A 22969-nucleotide genomic window follows, 5' to 3' on the forward strand; every position below is an offset into this window, starting at 1 on the left:
AAATAAGCTTGTTGAGTTTTATATGTTTTAATATGATTTGCCTAATCTGTGTAACATTTTTTCTTAATAAATTAAGCCAATTTGTCTGTGTAAACATGCTGTTATTGTTATAATTTTTAAAATCAGTTCGAAAGAGAAAGGCACCATGTGACAGAGTTTAAGCAGAAGAGTATTTTATTAAGGGAAAAGGATTGTAAAAAGGAAAAGGGAAGCCAGACTCCAGAGACAGGAGCAGTGGGAGAAAGGAAAGAAAGGCAGAGAGTGTGTGTGGGGGGATGGGGGAATAGTAGGTTGGCAGGGCCCTTTTAAAAAGGCACAGGCAATGCTCTTAGTGGCAGCAGCGGAGGGCATATCCTGTCAGAACCCCAAAGGCAGGCAAGCACAAATGCCTAAATACTAACAGTTATTGCCATAAATATTATTCTTTTTTAACATGTGGTTGAGAATATTTGACTTGATAAAACATCTTTCAAAGTAGCTTAATGGTGCAATCTGGAACAGATAAGTTTGTCTTCTGATGCCAATTGTACTTCATTTGAGCATCAACTGAAGCAAGCTTATACCTATATTCAGTCATTTTCTTTTCCTTCTCTTTGATTGTTTTATTCTAAAGTATTACCTCTCAATTCTCATGTTGGTTTTCTCTTGTTCAATTTTAGTTTATAGTTTGTGACTAAGTTTCATATGTATGGATTTGAACATTTTAAAAATGTAGATGTTATTTATTTTAGTTGAGAAAATGCACCCACTGAAAGTCTTTCTTATGTATGGATTTGAGCATTTTTAATGTAGATATTATTTATTTTAGTTGAGAAAAATGCACCCATTGAAAACTCACTACATGCCTGCCAGATACACATATACACAAAGACAAACTCAAACCAGGTCTTAGTAACTGCAACAGCAGTGAGCAAGACAGGCTAGAAAGAGATAAGTAAAGGTTTGACACAGGAAGTTGGAGTCAAAAGAGCACAGCTTTGCTGGCGGTCCAGACTCTGCTTCTTTCCATACCAGGATTCTGATGAGTTCATGGTGAATTCTTTTAACAAAGAACAACTCGTGGCAGCAGACAAAAGGCAAGCATAGTAGTAATATTGGGTGTCTCAATAATGATAACCAGGCCAGGTTAGGAACCGTAGACATTTGCAGCAGGGGTCACACTGCATTGGTGCAATCATTCTTACCTCATCCCCATAAAAGGACCCCTTGAGCCCCCAAGTGTGTACAATACAGTTTGCTATAAAACTCAGAATCTTTTAGCCGGTGCCACTGGAAAAAAAGATGAATATCTTGACTTCTTTATGGGTAAATATTCAGTATAGGATCATCTTCAAAACACACACACAAAATGTGATATTTCATCAGAAACCAAAGAACCACAGCAGCAACCCTACTGTGACATAGGGTGCTGTCCACGCCATTAGTGCTCCTTCCTTCTGCTCCCTGCCATCTCTTTGTGTCAAGGAGGAGTCTGGTTAGTTTCCCTTGAGAACTAGCTTTGAAGATTGCAATCTACCGTAAGAAACCTTGTAAACTTCTGGGATGAGTTGGCCCTGTGAATCTCTGTTTGACAGTGAGCTGAGATCATGTTTTGCCTTTCCTCTAGTATTCACTTGACTGTGATCTCAACTGACTGTCAGAAAAATAACAATCCATGTATGTCATGCTTTCACTGACAAATAAGTCTCTGCCCTCACCAACGCTAATGTGCTATGCTCCTCTAATCATCTGTGTGCATGTTCATCAGATGCAAGAATTTTACTTGAAGTGTGAGAGGTGGCTCAGTGGCTTAAAACACTTGCTCTTGCAGAAGACCAGGCTCGTTTCCCAGCACATAGTAGTTCTCAACCATCCTTAACTCAAGTTCCAGATGATCTGATGATTTCTTCTGTTTTCTACAAGCACCTCATGTACATGGTGCACAGATACACATGAGGGCAAAACACTCACGCACAGAAGAAAATAAATGAGTCTAAAAGAAAAGAGTTGCATGCCCCACATAATAATTACCACATTTCAGACACAGACACTAGCTAGAAGACCCAATTTATGTGCAATTATAACCAAATTGAGTAACCAATCTAAGAAGCTATAATTTATACATCCCCAGGTACAATCTATTATAACAGTAAAAATAGTTATGTAAAAGATCCAGAATGCTTTCTACAATAATTCCTGGTATCTTATGATGGGATGATGGCCCTAATATATTTATGCATCTCTGTTAAATTACAGGAACACCTTTATTTATTTCTCTGTTAATAAATAAACATGCCTTATATCTGATATATTCTATTATAGGCTATTTGAACATTAGAACTTTAGAAAAATTTCATCATAATGAGTAAAGCAAATGACTATGGAATACTAGGAATTATTAACTGTCAAAATTACCAATGAATTCATTCTTTAGTAATTGTAAATAATGTCCAAACTTGACCAATCTACAGCAGAATTTACTGGACTCCTCCATGAAATTCTGTTTCCTCTGGGCCTACATAACCAATCATTTCTCTGATGATGACAGCTTTTATTTTCTGCTATCCATTTTTTCCCATACATTACTTTCCGAAATCAGTGATTGCAAAACCCACCAAGTAATTCATCTGGCCTCTTACTACAAGTTGATGCTGTTGGTTTGATTCGTCAGGAGGATGTTATTTCAGTCTTTAACAAATAGGAATAGGAATTGAAAGGAAGAAACTCATTCTTCCCCAGGTTACCTTGCCCATGACAGAAGGGAGGTGGCCTGTTTGCAGATTCTTTCCATTTAACTTCATGTCTCTGATTATGTGGTGTCCATCCAGCCTTATCTGAAATAATTTGATGTGTACTCTGTGTCTGCCACTTCCTTTATTGTCTGAGCCTTTTCTGATGACCATGTAAAATACATGCCACAATTTATAATACTGCAGAATCATAGAGAAGAGAGTTAGAAATATTCCTGTTTTCATACAACTTTGATGGCACATATTCTCCACCTCTTTCTTCATGGCTTATTCTGTACTAGTGAAAAATATCCCTTTCAAAATCACATATGAAAATTATTCATTTTGGGGAGCTGGTAAGATGTCTCAGAGGGGAGTGGGGCTTGCTGTGAAGTCCTGGTAACCTGAGTTCCATCCCAAGAACCCACATAAAGGAGAAAGGAGAAAATTGACTCCCAAAGTGGTCCTTTGGCCTCCACAGATGTGCCATGGCACATGCACCTACATGCACATATTATTCACACACACACACACACAGGCAGACACACAATTTGAAAAAACAGCTAATTTAAAGCAACACTAATTTGACATAAATCTTTCCCTAGATAGAGGACGAACTATTAGACACTTTGGAGTAGGCTTCCTTAGTTCCAAAATGTAAGGAAAGTCCCTGGGATTGAAATCAAAATTTTACACAGTGTGCCTCGAGTGTTGCTGTGCTGACCTTTGGCATTGGTTTAAAAGGAGAAAAAGCTATACAGGTCATTGAAAATGAAAGTCCTCCAGGAAATACAGAGGGGAATTTCAAAACTTCACCCATGGCCTGCTGCAAAGAGACTTTCTGTCACTGTTATCTTAATGGTGACACAAGGATGAGAATGTCAAGCAAGTGGTGCCTGTGTCTCCCTGTGTCTGCTGCACAGCAGCTACCTTTGAATGCTGTGGGACCTCCTTTAGCCGAAGGTCCCCAAAACACTGCCCTTCAAAGGAGACACGGAAATGTTGACAGTTCATTGTTTTTTCCTTGATCTTAATCTCTAAATTTCCTTGAAGTTGATCCCTAAATTAACTTCTAAAGTTCCAGAATGTCTCATTCACTGAAAGAGTTGGCCCAGGACAGATCGGGCTTTATAACCTCAGACAAAATGGCATGTCCTATTTACTGAATTAATCAATTCACCCTCCCCCAAACCTGTGTTCCTTCATAATGTCTGTCCATAGACCCACCTGACTTACTTTAAATAATAAACAGCATGCCACTGAGTCTCATCATTGGTTGATAATACACTGTAAACACTGTTCTTTCAGACTATGCCAATCTGTAAAAGTCACATGATACAAAAGCAATTCTAGATTAAGCTTTTTTTTATTCTGCATTCTCTAATGTATTTAATTGACATAGATTATGTGCCTTAGAATATAAAGTGCTAGTTTGGACATGAATTATGTTAAACTGTGTTGAATTAAGAACAATAATTCAGATCTTGTAGCCTTGTGAGACTCTTAAGTTTACAATGATTTGTCTATAGTGCAGTTTTTTCATAAGGGGCAGACCTATGCTGCTTAAAGACTCTTTGTGTTTAGGCAAAGGGGAGAGAGGGCCGGATAGCCAGGGCTTCTGAGTCCTAACTATTAAGATCAGGACTTAAGGGCCTCTTGAAGGGTTCAGAATAAATACAGGAAAAGTTATCAAAAATCTGCAATGCAGAGATTCTTTTTTCATTTTTCCTTCCTCTTTTCAACATTTAACTTTTTGTTGACCACTCACTTGCCATATCTTCCCTTATGTTGGTCTTCATGTGTGACAGCCTCATACAGCAGCCATCTGAAACCCCACAGTAGTCTATCCACAATCACATTAAGATCCCAATTAGAAGATCCCACTTGGAAACATCGTCAGATCAAGGAAACCTTTGAGTATAGAGGCAAAACTGTGAAAAGAGAGTCTATCCATTTTGAGTAATAAGATGTGTGTTCATGTAGATACTTATAAAAGTTATAGATGTAAATGCTTTGAGTAAAACACCGGTACTTTAAGAGCAGTCATTGTGTGTAAGGCAAGTGCCACTGCCTCCTGGAAGAAATGGATACCTGTTGATATGCTGATTGAAAAGATTCCAAATACTGTTCAGAAAGTTTCAATTCTAAAAATTTTTAAAGGCAAGCTAAAAGTGCTTTCTTTTAATTAGGAAAATTAAAGCTAGCTGGGTTAGTCACAGTTAGCATGAATGAGATAATTCGCTTCCTAGTGTGAATGAATTAAGGGCTTGGAAGAGCTATCAGTTTTTCAGACAAAAGAAGATATCCCCATGACTCAGACTTATACCAAAAGTATTTTAAAGAAAATGTCTTCCACTGTCATTCTCTTAGAACAGAATTGGATACCAATTTAAAAAGTCTTCTCTTTAGCTGCTCACTGTACTTTGGATACCTGGAGGCTGTCAAGGCAGTCACTGCTTCATCTTCTGTAGATGAAGGATGCATCTAATGTTGATAAATGGAATCTCTGAATTTCCAAACTAGACCTTAAAGTCAATCAAAAGTTAAACAACATATACTAGAAATATTCTTAATATGAATACAGCTGTAAATGGTATACTTAGAATTTTAAACCTCAGTTTAGCTACTCCTACAGCAAAGTGATAGCCCTCTCTTCCTGTGTTACTGTTTGAATATGAAATGTTCCACTCAAGAGCATGTTTCAACAGTTGATGTTCAGCTAGTAGGACCATGATTAGGAGGTGGCACTCTACTAGCGTATGCTGTGGAAAATTATCTAAACTATGTAAAGATGTGTGAAATTTGTTTATGCTCTGGAATTTTACTTTAACTCTGTATGATGTGTTATGTTTGTTCATGCAGCATTTGTTTAATGATGTAAGGTTGTGTGGTTAATTATATGAATATATGTTGCATCTGTTTCACCTTGCCAGCCTAAGGCACCCGATTCGTCTAATAAAAACCTCAACAGACAATAACTAGGCAGGAGAGGAATAGGTAAGACTAGCAGGGAGAGAGAATAAATAGAAGGAGAAATCTGGGCTTGAGAGTAACAAAGAAGAAGGAGAAGAGACCAAGAGACAAGGAGAGGAACAGACCTGGAGCAAGAAGCCAGGCAGCTGACAGATAAACACAAGACAAAGTGAAAGTAAGATATACAGAAGGAAGAAAGGTAAAAAGCCTCAAAGCAAAAGGTAGATAAAGGGAAACAGGTTAAGTTAAAAGAGCTAGCCAGAAATGTGTCTAAACTAAGCTGAGCATTCAAAACTACTAAGAAGTCTCTGTGTTGTGATTTGGGAATGGTTGGTTGCCCAAAAGAAAAAGCCTGGTACAAGAGTAAATGGAAATCTTAAAATTTGTAGGCAAATGGGTGGCACTAGAAGAAACCATCCTGAGTGAGGTAACCCAGTCACAAAAAGAGAAACATGGTATGTACTCACTCATTTATGGATTTTAGACATTAATCAAGGGAGTGCCAGCATACAATCCCATTGCCAGAGTGTCTGAATGTGCGTGTCAGTGAGGTTATCCCTGGCGTACAAATAGACTTTGAGTGCCCATGCCCCAATATGGGATGCTCTCTCAGCCGGGACTCTTGGAGGAGGACCTAGACCCTACCCTGGATGAAATGACAGTCACTGGAGATCCACCATGGAGTGTCTCACCCTCCCTGGGGATTGGAGTGGGGATTGGGTGGGGGACTGAGGGACCTGGTGGGGAGGGCAGGGGAGGAGGGGAGGGAGAGGGAGCTGGGATTGACTTGTGAAACAAGCTTGTTTCTAACTTAAATGAAAAAAAATTAAATGTCTAATCATGTAGGGGACATAGAAAAAAAGAGAGTAAATGAGTGCCTGGGGTGGGAGGATCTGTTCTCCCTCATCAATGGAAATGTGGACTAGCATCATGACATTCCACCTACTGTTGATAAGAGCTGGTCCATCCACCATATTTTCACAGTCACATGTTACTGTACTCCCTTAAACTATGAAACAAAGTAAGTCTGTCTTCCCTTGAGTTGTACTGGGTGTTGGGTAATAACAGTGTAACGGTAACCAATAGGAACAAAGTCCCAGGTGAGGATCAAAGCACCAAGAGGCTAACACACATGCAACACTCATCAGAAATCACCCTAAGGAACTGTATTTAACTTATTGTCTCTCAAGCTTCCAAATCCTTTAGGATGTGCTCTACAAGCTGCCCAAGAGGGATACTCAGACAATGGAAACAGGTGGTAACAGATGAAAGACATGTGAAGCAAGCTCTTTTCTAAAAAATTGTAATAAAAAATAATGGAAAAAAGAAAAGGTTCTAAACATAGCCAATTTTATAATTAATCAGATTTCTTTCTAGGCTTCATAATTATATGAAAAAATTCTTTCCTGGCAAGATTTAAACATCATCCATAATACAAAAGTAGCAGTATTATTCTATTTACCAAGTTACCTTTTTAATAGACAGCAATTGAAATATCATATGACGTTTCATTTTTTAAAGAATTCTGTCACATTAAAGCGTTATTTTTTTCTCTAACTGAACTGAAAAACAAACAAGGATATTCTTTCCAGGTGGTAAATGTAACAAACACAAATGAGAATAGAAATTTTCCCTTTGTGAAAATTAAAGAGAATGTGTGTAGACTTGCAAATGTGTGCATGATTTATGAATACACTAAACTATAAAATATAACAAATTAGTGCCAGCATGAAGCACAAAGGTAGAGCAATTTTATGGTCCCAAAAGTCTAATTAGCATAAGAGACATAATATTGTAATCAAATAATTATTGATTAACACAAATACAAAGAAGCCAGATGTGTTGAATCAGCTGACAATTACCTAAGTAAACTACAGATGCTAAAAATTCATAGATTACAAATGAAATTTACATCATTGCAATAAAACTCACATGCAAAGAAATATTAACATCTGCATATGTAAAATTAGCATATCATAAGTGTAGATGTTTATGAATGTGCATTACACCCATTTAATAATAGTACTTGGGACATCACTTATATAATGTGTCAGTATGAACGTATTAGAAGATTTTGGAAGGCAATATTCAGAGGCATCCTGGTTTTGCCATATGAACAAATTTTGTATTCTATACAATATGAACAAAGATGTGGATGTGAATGGACCAAGTGAAAATTAATCACTGATAGCAGAAGCAATAGTAACATTTAAAAGATAGACAAATTGCAGATGCATTAGGATTCCTAACATGCTTCTCCTCAACCATTTAAGGGTTCTAAAACACAGCAGTCAAGTTATTAAATCATCATAGATGCCCACTGACAAAGAAGATAAAGTGTGGTAATACTCAATGGGATTATGCTCAGTCATGAATAGTGAATGACATCTCATGTGCTTTCTTGGTCTGAGTTATCTCATTCAGGACTATTTTTTTTTTAATTTTCAGGACAATTTTTTTCTAACTCCATTTGCCTACAAATTTCATGGTGTCATTATTTTTTACTGCTGAGTAGTACTCCACTGTGTAAATGTATCGTATTTTTTATGCGTTCTTTGATTGAAGGGACTCTAGATTGTTTCCAGGTCCTGGCTATTATGAATAATGCTACTATGAACATAGTTGAGCAAATGTCCTTGTGGTATGAGTGTGCACCCTTGGGTACATGCCCAATAGTGGTACTGATGGGTCTTGAAGTAGATTGATTCCCAATTTTATGAGAAGCTGCCATATTGATTGACAAGTTTGCACTCCAACCAGCAGCTGAGGAGTGTTCCACTGACTCCACAGTCTTTCCAACATAAGCTGTCATCAGTGTTTTTTATCTTAATCATTCTGACAAATGTTGGATGGTATCTCAGAGTCATTTTGATTTGTCATTTCCCTGATAACTAAGGGTGTTGAACAATTCCTTAAATGTCTTTCAGCCATTTGAGATTATTCTGGTGAGAATTCTCTGCTTAGATCTGAACCCCATTTTGAGATAGGATTATTTTGTATTTGATGTCTAGTTTCTTGAGTTCTTAATATATTTTGGAAACCAGTCCTCCTTCAGATGTCAGGTTGGTGACTGTAAGCTGCTGTTTTGTCATATTTGTCATGTCCTTTGCCTTACAGAAGCTTTTCAGTTTCAGGAGGTCCCATTTATTGATTGTTGCTCTCAATGTCTGTGCTACTGGTGTTATATTTAGGAAGTAGTCTCATGACAATGCATTCAAGGCTACTTCCTGCTTTTTCGTCTGTCACTTTCAGTGTAACCAGATTTATGTTGAATTCCTTGATCCACTTTAACTTGAGTTTTGTGCATGGTGATAGATACGGATCTATTTGCAATAATCAAAGATGCTTTATTTTTCCATTGTGTAGTTCTGGCTTCTTTGTAAAAAAATTCAAGTGTTCATAGGGAAGTGGATTAATGTCAGGGTCTTCAGTTTGATTGCATTGGACAGATATGGTATGTATTCATTCATAAGTGGATTCTAGATGTAAAGCAAAGATAACTAGACCACAATCCACAGCTCCAGAGAAATTAGGTAACAAAGAGGACCCTAAGAGGGACAAATGGATCATCCTGGGAAGGAGGATCTCCTGGGTAAACTGTAGGTGGGGTGGTAAAGGGAAGGGGTTAGGGGATGAGAACATGAAGGAACAGGATGATTGAGTTTCAGGAGAGATATAGTGGAAGAGCAATGGAAGAGATATCTTTTTATGTATACAGTGTTCTGTCTGCATGTATGACTGCAGGCCAAAAGAGGCACCATATTTCATTATAGATGGTTGTGACCACCATGTGGTTGCTGGGACTTGAACTCAGGAACTCTGGAAGAGCAAGAAAGTGCTCTTACCCTGTGAGCCATCTCTCCATCCCTGAAAGTGATATCTTGATAGAGGGGGCCATTATGGGGTTAGGGAGAAACATGGTGCTAGGGAAATTCCCAGGAATCCGCATGGATGATCCCAAATAAGACTCCTAGCAGAAGTGCAAAGGGTGCCTAAATTGGCCAACCCCTATAATCGGATTGGTGAGTACCCCAACTATCATCATAGAGTCTTCATCTAGTAACTGATGGAAACAGATGCAGAGATCCACAGCCACGCACCAGGTCTAGCTACAGGAGTCCAGTTGAGGAGAGTGAGGAGACATTATATGAGGAAGGGGAGGTCAAGGGGGATCATGATGGGGAACCCCACAGAGACAGCTGACCTAGACTGGTGAAAGATCACTGAATCTAGACTGACATCTGGTGAGCCTGCATGGTACTGAACTAAGCCCGAGGCAACAGTTGTGTAGCTTGATCCATTTGTGGGACCCTTGGCAGCGGGACAAAGATCTACCCCTGGTGCATAAGCTGTTTTTTGGAGCCCATTCTATATGGTGGAATGCCTCACTCAACCTAGATGCAGGGTGAGGAAGGGTCTTGGTTCTGCCTCAAATGATTGTGCTAGGCTTTATTGACTCCCCAAGAGAGACCTATCCTTTCTAAAGGGTTGATGGGGGTGATGGGGGAGAGGAGGTGAGGCAGAATGGGAGGAGGGGAGGAGAGGAGAAAATAGGAAATGTGGTTGATATGTAAAATGAATAAAAAACTAAAAGAAATACAGAACTTATATGAATCAAAAGGTAGATATAAAAAATTCAGGCACATAAAAAAGAAATCTCATCTGAAAGAACAGGAATGAGACATGTGTGAAGTGAGTCAGACACAGAGAGGTTGCATGTTTTTACTGCTATTCTATCCTTTTATGAAACTATTTAAAAACACATAATGCCTCAGAACAAACTAAAATAGTCATCACTAGAGCACAGGAAGAAGTAAAGTTCAAATCCAGAGTGTCCTCCAGGTCACATGTGTTAAAGGCTTAGTTGACAGCAACCAACTGGCAGAGAATGAAGACATTAGAAGTTGAGCTCCCCAGGAAGGTCAATGATCATATTACCTTGAAAGGGATATTGGAAGACCAATTACCTATCTATATCTATCTATCTGTCATCTGTCTGTCTCTGCTTTTGCCATTTTCAAAGTGAGAAGCTTTCCTTTGTCATTTCATACATTGTATGATGCTCACATTGTCATGAGACTAAAGTCCAGATGTCCAAGTCCTGAATCCTCTGTGACCATGAACCAAAATTATTTCCAACTTGATTTATCTCAGGTGTTTTGTCAGTGACTAAACGCTGACTTTAGGTAAAAGAAAGCTGAAAGGATAGTAGGGAGGGATGCTAAATTGAAAATGTCTAAATACTTAAACCTTCCCATGAGGCACTATTTTCTGTGTGCCATATAAATCCACATTCTCCCTAAAAGGTTTAGTGTAGAGAAAAATCATTATTATATATAGAAAGTTGTCTTGACTCTTCTAGTTCACATTCTGAAATACACAAGTATTTTTGCTGACTTGATTTTATTATATAAATTCAAATTTTAGTCAACTCTTGAAAACGAAGCAAATTAATGCTTTTTAAGTGCAGATGGATTTCTCTGTAACATTATATTTTTTTATTTCCAGTTGAGCTGGCAACTGATAAAACAGGGAAAATAGACAAGAAGATGGGTGTGTGTATAACCGCGATTTCATCAGCTCTTTGATCTCCAACTAAGAAGATTAAAAATAAAAAGTATAAATATTATTGTTAACTTAGATCTGTATTTAGAAAAATAGATTTTCTTAAAAGCTAAATTGTTGAGACATTGAATAGCAAATGATGGAACAGAATAACAGAGAAACAAACAAGAGCATTAGTGTTTCAATGTCATATGTATATGGAAGACACCCATGGGTAATTCAAGTATCAGCCTTAAGTACACACACGCAAAAGAAGAGTATGTAAGAAAGAAACCATAGGCACTTGTGGTTCTGCAACGCTGCCTTTTAGACTCCTCTGTGCTATCTCCAAACTGGCAGTGAGGAAAAGCCTTATTAAATGATGAACCTGGCCTTTCCTGACAGACATCGAAGGAGGGCATCTTTGTACATTAGGACCTTGCTTAAACAAGTAAGGAGAAAGCCTTTTTCTTTAAATTAAAAACAATCTTATTTTGCATACCAATCCAGTTCCCTCTCCCTCCAGTCCTTTCATTCCTCCCACCAAACCCCCTCACATCCCCTAAGGACTCCTCAGGGAGGGTGAGGCCTTCCATGAGGGATCATCAAAGTCTGTCACATCATTTGGGGCAGGGCCTAGGTGCTCCATAATATATCTAGGCTGAGAGAGCATCTCTCCACAGGGAATGGGCTCCCAAAGTCCATTCATGCAGTAGGGATAAATACTGGTTTCACTACCAGGGGTCCCATAGGCTGCCCAGGCCTCCTAACTGACACCTGTGTTCAGGTGGCCTGGTTCAGTCTTACTCTGGTTCACCAGCTGTCAGTCTCGAATTCCTGCGCTCCCACATGCTCAGGTCAGCTGTTTCTGTGGGTTTCTGGGGCATGGTCTTGACCCCTTTCCTCATGACTCCTCCCTCTATGCAACTGGATTCCAGGAGTTCAGCTCAGTGTTTAGCTGTGAATCTCTGCTTCTGCTTCCATCAGCTACTAGATGAAGGCTCTAGGATGGTATTTCAGATTTCTCAAGATCAAAGTAATTCCTTCATAACAAAGTGTCATATTTGGGGATGCTAAATTCGGTTAACTTCACCTATATTTTCATGAATGCAAACTGTTGTTTAGATCATTTTAAATCTGAAAAATAATCTCAAAGGCATCACTTGCATTTGTTTTCAATTTTCTTAACAAGGTGATCTTAAATCATCATATGTCATTCTAATTACAAGATCAGAAGGAGAAGTGACATTTAAAATATTCAAAATTATTTTAATGTATAACTGTGGTTTCATATTAATCCATGTGTTTAAAAACTACACATCTTGGCTTGGTAACTGAGAGTTTCAACAAAATAAATGTCCTCCTGTATTTATGTATATAAGAACCTTAAAATTTTATATATTCCTTTCGTCTGATCTGTATTGTACCAAATATTGAGTTGTCATGTGTTTAGTACTTTTTGTGTTGGAAATCCAAGAGTGAAGCGCATAGAAATCATATACAAACATAAAATAAAACTCCATAGCAAACTTTTCAAGTGTGGACTTTAAATATAATTTTATGCTATTGATGTTCACTGTCAAACTTTAATACAGTCAGTGGAAATCATAGTTTGGTTTATAAATGATTGTATCTCTAGAGATAAGTAAGAGCTATGCTGAGAGGTTTTATGAGGGTAACAAATATGGATGATTGGCTCATAAATTGATTTGTGATTTATTTTTATGCATTTTAGTCAAAGTCTTACTGAAAGGAACTTATATTTCTCAAAAGCAAAGGTTACTGGATTTTAATGCTTAAAAAAGAAAATTTATATGAGTTTTGAGATCATGCTAATTCATCTTGAACCTAATGAATTCTGTTAAGATAAGAAGAACGCATAGCTGTTCTATATTAATCAGGACTAACTGTAAGAGATTAAATCTGATGACCAGGAAATGGAGCAGTCAGTGCAAATCTCTGTAGTTTGCCTGCAGGAAAATAGCCTTGCATGAAACCAAATTCACCTATGAAAGCAATTATTTTTCTGTAATATTTTACCCTCTGAGAGTAACTGCAAATAATTCATGTAGGAAATCAACAGACCCTAAAAATGAAGTGAAATGTTTTATTATCAATAATGCACTATTGCTGTAAAAGTAACTGAATAGCAAACCAGAAAGCATATTATGATATATATATATGTGCATGTATATATATATATATATATATATATATATATGTAATGCCAATAAAAGTTCTTTGGATTTCTTAAGCTGAGGAAAAGCTAACCACATTAAGTAGTTTTTCCTAAGAACGTACTGGGGCATCTTTGTGACCTTCTGGCTCACCCTTTACATCAGGTATAGGAGGTAGTTTCCATACTGCATTTGTACAGAGTTCAAAACTGGTGACACTCAATGTTACCCATCTATAAGTTCAAGAGCTTTCCATTTTCCACCTGCTTCGTTATGCTCTCAGAGTCCCAACCACCGCTTTCAGAAACTATCAAAGTGGAGCCTGTCCTCACACAGGACTGAAATTAACCAGAGCAGCAGGGATTAGCATGCTACAATTTACTGATGACCTCTGGCCATATATGGAAGTGATCCAGCAAGCATGTCTGGTCTGTTTGACAATGGTATCTGCTTAGGAGGAGAGGAAGCTGTGAACCCAATAGAACATGACCTTGCTTCTTCTCCCCCAGCTACCCAGCTACTCAGTGCCCTAGCCTGGGTACCAGCCACACTCTCAGCTGCCCTGCAGTCTCCTGGCCTGGCTTCCTTCCACTCATCCAACCTCGCATCTACACAGTGCTCTGGTCTGAGACCTGTCCACTCCTCAAGCTGCTTACCTGTTCAGTGCCTTGACCTGAGGGCCACTGGCCTGCCCCGCATTGTTTTTCCTTCTTCTGCTTCATATGGGCAATTACAATCTTTATTTTTGTCTTAGTTATAGTTCTAATTTACCGTTTATTTACTTTACATAATGAAGGGAACTTAGAGCAGGAACTCCAGGCAGAAACCTGGAGGCAAGAACTGAAGCATTTGTCATGGAGGAACACTGCTTACTGACTTGCTTTCCCTAACTTGCTCAGTCTGCTTCCTTTTGGGGGGTAATTTCATATTGTAATTTAGTTATACTGTTTCTCCCTTTCCTTTCCTCCCTCCAAACATTCCCATATACCTTCAAATTCATAACCTCTTTTTTTACCAATTGTTATTGCATGCATATATATATATATATAATCTTAAATATAGCCTGTCGTTACTTGTATGCCTGTTTCCCATTCGACAGTGGGAAACTAATTGGTGTGTTCTTCCCTGAGGAGGTTCACTTCTCTTACTGTGAGCTTTCCTTACAATTCTTTGTGCAGGATTGAGGCTTCATGGGATTTTCCCTGTCCAGTTTGACTCAGTCAGCTTTTCTGTACCTCCAGGATCACCTGTCCAGGACACCACAACCCACAGGGGTTGGTCCTTCCCACATCAACCAATAATTTTAAAAATGCCCCCAACCAACAAAATTACAAACACTAATAATCATTTCTCAATAATACCCTTAAACATAAACTTAGCTCACAAATATAGATGCAGAGCAGCTGACTAAATTAGAAATCAAAGTTAAACTATTTTTATCTAAAAAAGACACCTTTTTTGGCAAAGACTACCACAGAGAAGATATCAGTCCAGTAAGCAAACAAAAGCAAAATGGCATAGCTCTTCTGATACCTAATAAAAATAGACATGCAAAATAGACATGCAAAAATATATGCAGAAGCAAAAAAGATGGTTACAAAATACTAATAAATAGAATACTTCATCATATTATATAAAGATTATAAATACATGGGCAACAAAAGTTGAGCCTGCCAACTTTATAAAGCAAACACAATGGACATAAGAGTTCACACGGATCCTGATATAATATTAGTGGATGGCATTAATGCTCCCTCGCCATATTTCTTTTTAGGTTATTCATTATTGTTATTATGTATATGTGTGCATGATGAGTGGGGGAGTGGGATCTGTCCTTTGGAACATGTGGAGTCCCTTACCAGTTGTGAAGTTAGTTCTTCCACTTTTTACCTGGGTTCTGTTGATCAAACTCAAATTTCCAGGCTTATGTGGCAAACACCTTTACCTTCTGAGCCACCTCAGTCTCCCTCACTTTAGATAAGTCTCCCTCACTATAGTCCTGAAAACAGCTTGGTATTGGCACAAAAATAGGCAGGTAGACCAATGGAACCGAATCGAAAGCCCTAATTTTAACCCACACACCTATGAACACTTGATTTTTGACAAAGAAGCTAAAACTGTACAATGGAAAAAAGAAAGCATCTTCAACAAATGGTGCTGGCATAACTGGGTACTGGTATGCAGAAGACTGCAGATAGATCCATGTTTATCGCCTTGTACAAAACTTAAGTCCAAATGGATCAAAGATCTCAACATAAATCCAGCCACACTGAAACTTTTAGAAGAGAAAGTGGGAGATACTCTTCAACGAGTTGGTACATGAGGCCACTTCCTAAACATAACACCAGTGGCACAGGCACTGAGATCGACAATTAACAAATGGGACCTTCTGAAACTAAAAAGCTTCCGTAAGGCAAAGGACACAGTCAACAAAACAAAAAGGCAGGCCACAGAATGGGAAAAGATATTCACTAACCCTACATCTGACAGAGGGATAATCTCCAAAATTTACAAAGAACTCAAGAAACAAGTCTCCAAAACACCAAAGGATCCAATTAAAAGGTGGGGTACAGAACTAAATAGAGAATTCTCAATAGAGGAGGCTAAAATGGCCAAGAGACACTTAAGAAAGTGCTCAACAACCTTAGCCATCAGGGAAATGCAAAAAAATAAAGATTCAGTTGATGTTTTGTCTAGTGGATTCGACCAATGTTATCAGAATATTCCTGAATATCCAGCAGATGTGGAGTACACTTTCTCAGCAGGCTGTGGACCAGGGATGGAAGCCATTTATACTTGTAGGATCTTCCTTCCATTGATTAATCTGGGGCTAGACCACATTGGACAAGCAATTGGTATCTACCAGTGATGTCTTCACCTTAGTAGATTCCCTTCTGTGTATAGCAGGGTGGCATAATACTAGCAAGAAATGCACCCAAAAACATCTGTTAAGCAAAATACATTCCCCCTGAACATTTGATGCGTACAAACCTCACAAGTTTAATGTTATCCAAAGGACTATGTCTCTACTTCGAATAATAATAACTTAGTAGTATAGATATGTAATATACACAGCCATTTGGGGCTTTGTATTTTTTTCTCTTCATTTGAAATTAAAATCATGTCAGCACTTCCACCTTTCCTGAACTCTTTTCAGTGTCAAAGCCAAAAGCATGATGTAATGAGATTGTCTTTTGTTCTCTTGTCTACTGTCATGTAGGACACAGATCTGATGACATTCAACATCTCTGTACATCGGTCATGGTGGAGGGAACATGGACCTGGCTGTGTCCGGAGAGTGCTGCCCCCATCAGCCCATGGCATGATGGATGACTATACATATGTCTCAGTCACAGGCTGTGTCGTCGATTTCCAGTACCTAGAGGTCATCCACAGTGCTGTACAAATACTGCTATCTGTAAGTCTCACTTTTGTATCTTTGTCCCATATAGAGTCTTCTTTGTTGACATCTTGTATTTGCAGTCTGGTAGGTAGTGCCTCGTATAAGCACACAAAAAAACATTACCAACAGAAACAGCAGCACTCATGGAGTCATTAATGATACATAGCAACTGGCTATCTCATTTTTCTTCACATTCAGACATTTTGTTAGAGCCACGTATTTACTATGATTTCCAACTTGAGACCCAACATTCACTATGCAGTGAAATAGCATCATCACCACCCGAAGTGGTCCATTATCCACTAGGCAGTGCAAACTGTGCTGCTAATGCATTCTTCAAATAGTGCTTCGATTCCAGAAGAAGGATGGAAAGACTTCCAATTGCTTGCTGACCATTAAATATCCCGTGTTTTAAATAATTATTCCTGAAAAACTTAAGTCCCACCAGAAATGCTTAACATTTGGTGACAGGATACAGTTCCATAAAGAAGCAGAGGAATTGGTTTGTTTATAGTACATAAAGTATTAAGTAACCAGAATTCTGTAAGGTAATTTCTTTCCATTCTGTGGAGTGGAATTATTTAAAATGCATAACATCAAGAACAATGTACAGTGGTTTGTTTTCTTTTTGAGACAGGATCTCATTATGCAATTCTGACTGGTGTGCAACTCTCTATGTTAAGAGTTGTCTTGAGCTCACAAACCCACCTGCCTCCACCTTCCAAGTACTGTAACTAAAAGGGTGTGTCACCACGTCCAGATAAGTACAGCGTGTCTTTGAGACCCACTAAGGACTTAATATTTTAGTAAGAGTCAAAGTATGATATAACTATTATAAACTTAATTTTATACATCTACTACCCAATATTTGACACAACAAAAAAACACACTGTCAGTGGACCTCCTATTAAATTTCCAGCAAGGATTTATTTTGTGCTAGGATTTTACAGTCTTGTCCTATAAGTATCATATATTGTTTCCTACACGATTGTATCAATTTTTATTTTTTTCTCTGGTATTTCTTTAATATAGAAGTTTCAAATGAAACCAATAAAATATATGTGACAGAGTTTTAACTTCTGGAAACTACCATTCTCTTGAGATTTTATAGTTTTTTAAACTATAAAAGAACTAACCATCTAAAATATAAAAAACCAATCATTTAACTAACTATTCTGAAATTCCTTATTAATTTTTTAAACCCAAAACATTTTGCTATACTTATATATGGAAAAGTTAACTTCACTTAAAAATGTTCATAATAAATTGCTAAGCCATTTTGTGAAATGATAGCACATTTTCCAAAGCTTTACATTGCAACATAATGCGGGAACCAAAAAGCCATTTCTCCAGAGTAACTCCAACCAAAATGCAGACCAACGTGAGAGCATTTGATAAGGAGCAAGACTGGCTCATAAAAGCATACCCAAAATGAAAATCTAAATAAACTATATATGCTGCCACCTAAATGTACTTGTCAATTGTAGATGAATTTCTTAACATATTTGAGTGACCAGTCAAGGCTGCCACTGTGCATTCATAGTTCTGATAGTGTTATGCAGACTTTAGGAAATTAACAGATTAGTCATTGCTCTCTGAGGTGTCTTTCGTAGTATATTTGCAAGATGAAATATCTTTTTACATTGAAATATAACACACTCTGATTTTTCATAAATACAGGATTATAGTAGACCCTCCCCACCAACAGAGACTAATTGAAGACCTCTAAAAATTCCTAATTCCTACAACATGCTGACAGCCTGTCATTTACAGATATGCCTGGATCCTATAACATATTGTTTTTCCTATATGTGACTACCTATGGACATAATTTAATTAGTCCCAGTAAAAGATTAACAGCAATAATTTACATTAGATCTTAGCAACCAAACCTCAGCATATGGTTTTTTTTTCATTTTTGCTTGCTTTAAGTCAAGAACTTACATCTTTTCACTTACAGGAAATATTTTATGTCTTTTCTGTTTTCTCTGAGTTTTCCAAACCAGTATACTTGTGCTTTGAAAAGTTATTAATGAAAATAAAGTAATGAGAACATATTGCTATAGAATGGTTATTAATCTATCCCTTAGACAGAGTGTAGTTAATAGAGCAAGGATACCTTGGAGGGAGGGACAACTCATGTCCAAGGATGGTGCTGTTTCCAATATTCAGATTGTTAGTTTCTGGAGCATTCTACTTAGTAGTTATGAGTAAAAATTGGCAGTAGATAACCAAAACTATAGATTAAAATGAGCCTTATTTTATACATTATATATTACTGTTGAGGTTAATTCTTTATGTTTCTTTTCTTTTTCATGATGGAGTATGGGCAGTATTATAATACTCATGTCTTAAAATGTGATCAAATGCCAGGCAGTGGTGGCGCACGCCTTTAATCCCAGCACTCGGGAGGCAGAGGCAGGCAGATCTCTGTGAGTTCGAGGCCGGGCTGGACCGACAGCTTCCAAAACAATACAGAGAAATCCTGTCTCGTAAAACCAAAAAAAAAATGTGATCAAACAAAATTGTTACTATATCCTATATTTATTGACTTCTGTGTGCTGATAGGCTAAAATGATGGCAGCAATATTTAACACTCTGACAGGGGTGGGGCAGATGGCAGTAAAGAGACAAGAGAGAGGTCTTTGATATGACAGAATCCTGGAGACTCAGCTAATCCAAGGATTATACCCCTAACTACTGAATGGATATAAACATCTAAAAGAACCTAGGAAAGGAGAGTACAGTTATAGATTATCTACAAGCTTGGGAGAGGACCACTGAGGATTTCAGGGCAGCTATTTTCCAATAAATTAGAGGAACGTGTTTGAATGATCTGCCAAGGGATATAACTCTGCTGATGAATTAACCCACTCTGCATTTAAGCTATTGCTTAGAGGGAGAAGAAATGAGACCTTGGTCAAACCTTTACAAAACTACAAAAATCTGATAGAAATGACAAAAATAACGTCTAGCAAAGATGACCATGGGCCAGATTCTAAACACACAAATACACTTACACACACACACACACACACACACATACACACACACACACACACACATACACATTGCAATATACATGACTTCCTTTCTTGGAAGCAGGATTTGAATAGTACAAGGCTGAGTAAGGGTTCTTCTTGCCCTCATTGAGTAGGGCTACTGTAAATTGTCAGCAACATGGAGATGAAGATCTTTTCAAGGCAATATGTCAAGATGAGAAATCAGAATCTGTGGTTATGGTCCAGCTGTGGGATGATCTCTGTTCCTCGTCACATACTTGGATGTCCAGTCTTCATTTATGTATTCATGTCTCACCTTGAATATGGTCAGGATTGTTAAAATAATCTTGTAGTGCCTGGTTCTGCCCCACCTGCCACCCAGGACCCTTATCCTAGGAAGATTATTAAAAATTGCTAATCTAATCACTCTCTTCCTTCTCCTGGGAACCTGTAAAAGATCTCTAAAACTCACCAAGTCTAACTCTCTTTGGAACTAATTTTACACATATTGTCTTGAGTACTTGGGGTCAAGATATTTTCTCTTAGGTCTCACACATGATGAGTCTCATTATTTCACAACTTAAAAGAAAGTCTTCATGGCTGGAGCTCAGGTCAGAGCTCTGAGAATCAACTTTTTATCATTCCCATGTTCTTTGAGTTATTTTTCTCTTTTACATTTTCATCTGTCCCTGTTCTCAGACACACATATCAGATGCATTCAGCCTAAATATACATAGGAACTGCATATAGAAGGGTATAAAATACCTGAGAATACCCGCCGCATCTTTGTCTTTACAAGAATGTACAGCCAGCATCTCTTGCCTCAATTTCACAGCAACAGTCAGACATAGCACTAAAGCTAATTCAATACTGTATGCTCATGGAGGACAAAAGTAAGTGAAACTTCAATTTCCAAATTAAATTCCTATTGATTGTATACCACCAAAAAGGTAAGCATAGTTAAAAGGTGCCCCTTTTCTCCCTCCCCACTTCCCCCTCCCTCGCATTTGCTTGAAACTGCTATAAATGGTTTACAAGTATGAACTCAATCCTCAAAATGGCCCATTGGGTAAATGTCATTGTAGTTACTTTACACTCAAGAAAATGAGACTTACAGAAAGGTTTAGGGATTTTCCTGGGTTGCATATCTTTTGAGTAAATGGGAACCTCAGATCAAGATAGATGATTCCAGACTTCATTGTAACACGAAAAATAAAAGACCCAGTGACTGATATCGGGGTTCAAACTTCAAGCTGAATATCAGGAAAGCAAAGCAGCTGGCCACTAGCTCTCACCTCTAGCTCAGGGTGAAAGGGCTGATCCACTCGAGAGCTATTCATCAAGTCTCAAACTGCTGCCTGTCCTCAGTGTGGCTGGAGAGTGAATCCCTCTCTGAGACCTTGCTTCTGTCTTATATATTCCCTAATGTTGGGATTAAAGGTGTGAGCTATAATTCTCTTTTAGACTGATTCACTCTTGTATAGATGTGGGTGGCATTGGACTCACAGAGGTCCATCTACCTCTTAATCCTGAGTCCTAGGATTAAAGATGTGTACCACCACCTCCTAGCTTCTGGCTGCTGGGATTAAAGGTGTGTGCCTGACTTTTATGACTTGTAACTGACTTTGCTTTTCTGAGTCCTCAGTCAAACTTTAATAAACCATAAATAGTATATCACTATACTTCATGCTCTTTTCCACACTACTAAGTATGCTTATGTCATGGTGAAGGAAGGCATCTTCTTTCCTGCAGCCTATTGCTGAGTTGAGTTTCAAACCCACAGAGGAATGAGGTTGTGTATCTTCTGTTGGGATCATGATTTTACTTGGTAGCTCCAAGAATTGAAAATAACAGCGAGAGAGCATATATCTGTCTGTCAGAGATTTACAGGATATGAATGAGGAGATGACTCAACCACTGAAGTGCCTGCCACATAACCATGAGCACGTGAGTTTGGATTGCTACCACACATATAAAAACTCTGAGTGGCCATACATGGAAAGAGACAGCAAATCCCTGGACCTCCTTGAACAGCTAGTCTAGCCAATGGGTGATCACTAGGCTTAGTGACAGAGCAAATCTCAAAAGACAAGCTGGAAAGTAATTGAGAAAGATACCTAGTTTCAACCACTGACCTCGCTGAAACCTGCTGCTTGTACATCTGGACATAGGTACAGAAGAGCATGCCCACATATTTGCATGCACAGGTGCATATACATACAACTGTTGTGTGATGTTTTGGTTGTATTCTGACAATAACATTTGCTTTGGAGTCAGAGGGTGGAGCTAGCCAGTTACTGACCAAAATTAACCATAGAGATATTGGATTGAGGACAGATAGGTTTTGCTGGAGTTTCTTGTCCCACCAGGTCCTGCCACAATTCTGCCCCAAATAAGAACACAAAGACTTACATTAGCTATAAAACTGTTGGTTGATGACTAGGGTTTCTTATTGGCTAGCTCACTCTTAATTGTTAACCCATAACTTCTTATCTACATATTTCTATATGGTCTTATATTACCAGAAAACACCTGGCACATCCTATCCTCCCAGTTCCTTTCGGTCTCCCTCTGCCTACTTTCCCAGAATTCTTCCTTGACACCCAGCCAGGCTTCTATTGTTGTTAGAACTGCCACACACTCTCAGCCCACAGCTGCACATGAGCAGCAGCAGTTGCCCTCAGCCAGGCTGTGAGCCACCTGTGTCTTCTGCCCAGCCATGCTACCCAAGAATAGCTTAGCCTCACACTTCACTATCTTCATCAGCAGATCTGGTAACACAACTGGGCATTCTTATAGGAGGGGAATTAGGTTTTTTTTTAGTTTTTTTCCCCCACATTAAAAATAGAAAATATTATGATACCCAAAGTTAAGTCTCTATAGTCACACAATGGATGGTTTAAAAATGGAACAATTAAATGAAAGGATAATTAACTTATCTGGAATTGACACAATGTCAATTATCATTGCAGTAATTTTTGTTTTATCCCTAAAAAGTTGTTTAATATCAGTGCCATATATGAATAACTGATAAGATAAAATCTTTAGAAAGACAGACTAATGGAACTAAGAAAAATATTCAAACAGAGACAGTGGAGTTTAAAGCATAAGTTACTACACCATTACATTATGAAACTGAAAGAGAGAGGCCCAAAGTTATAG

At 38.2% G+C, this 22969-nt stretch overlaps 1 protein-coding gene across 1 annotated transcript in view; it reads left to right on the forward strand.

Moving 5' to 3' along the window:
• Nucleotides 1-22969, forward strand: part of Nkain3 (sodium/potassium transporting ATPase interacting 3) — a 629532-nt gene that overhangs the window by 442201 nt on the left and 164362 nt on the right. The window contains exon 4 of the mRNA XM_040740792.1: nucleotides 16623-16820. Within this exon, the coding sequence (XP_040596726.1) occupies nucleotides 16623-16820 (198 nt within the window). The remainder of the gene's footprint in view (nucleotides 1-16622; nucleotides 16821-22969) is intronic.

Source organism: Mesocricetus auratus, unplaced genomic scaffold (genome assembly GCF_017639785.1).
Source record: "Mesocricetus auratus isolate SY011 unplaced genomic scaffold, BCM_Maur_2.0 Super-Scaffold_6730, whole genome shotgun sequence".
Lineage (NCBI taxonomy): Eukaryota > Metazoa > Chordata > Mammalia > Rodentia > Cricetidae > Mesocricetus > Mesocricetus auratus.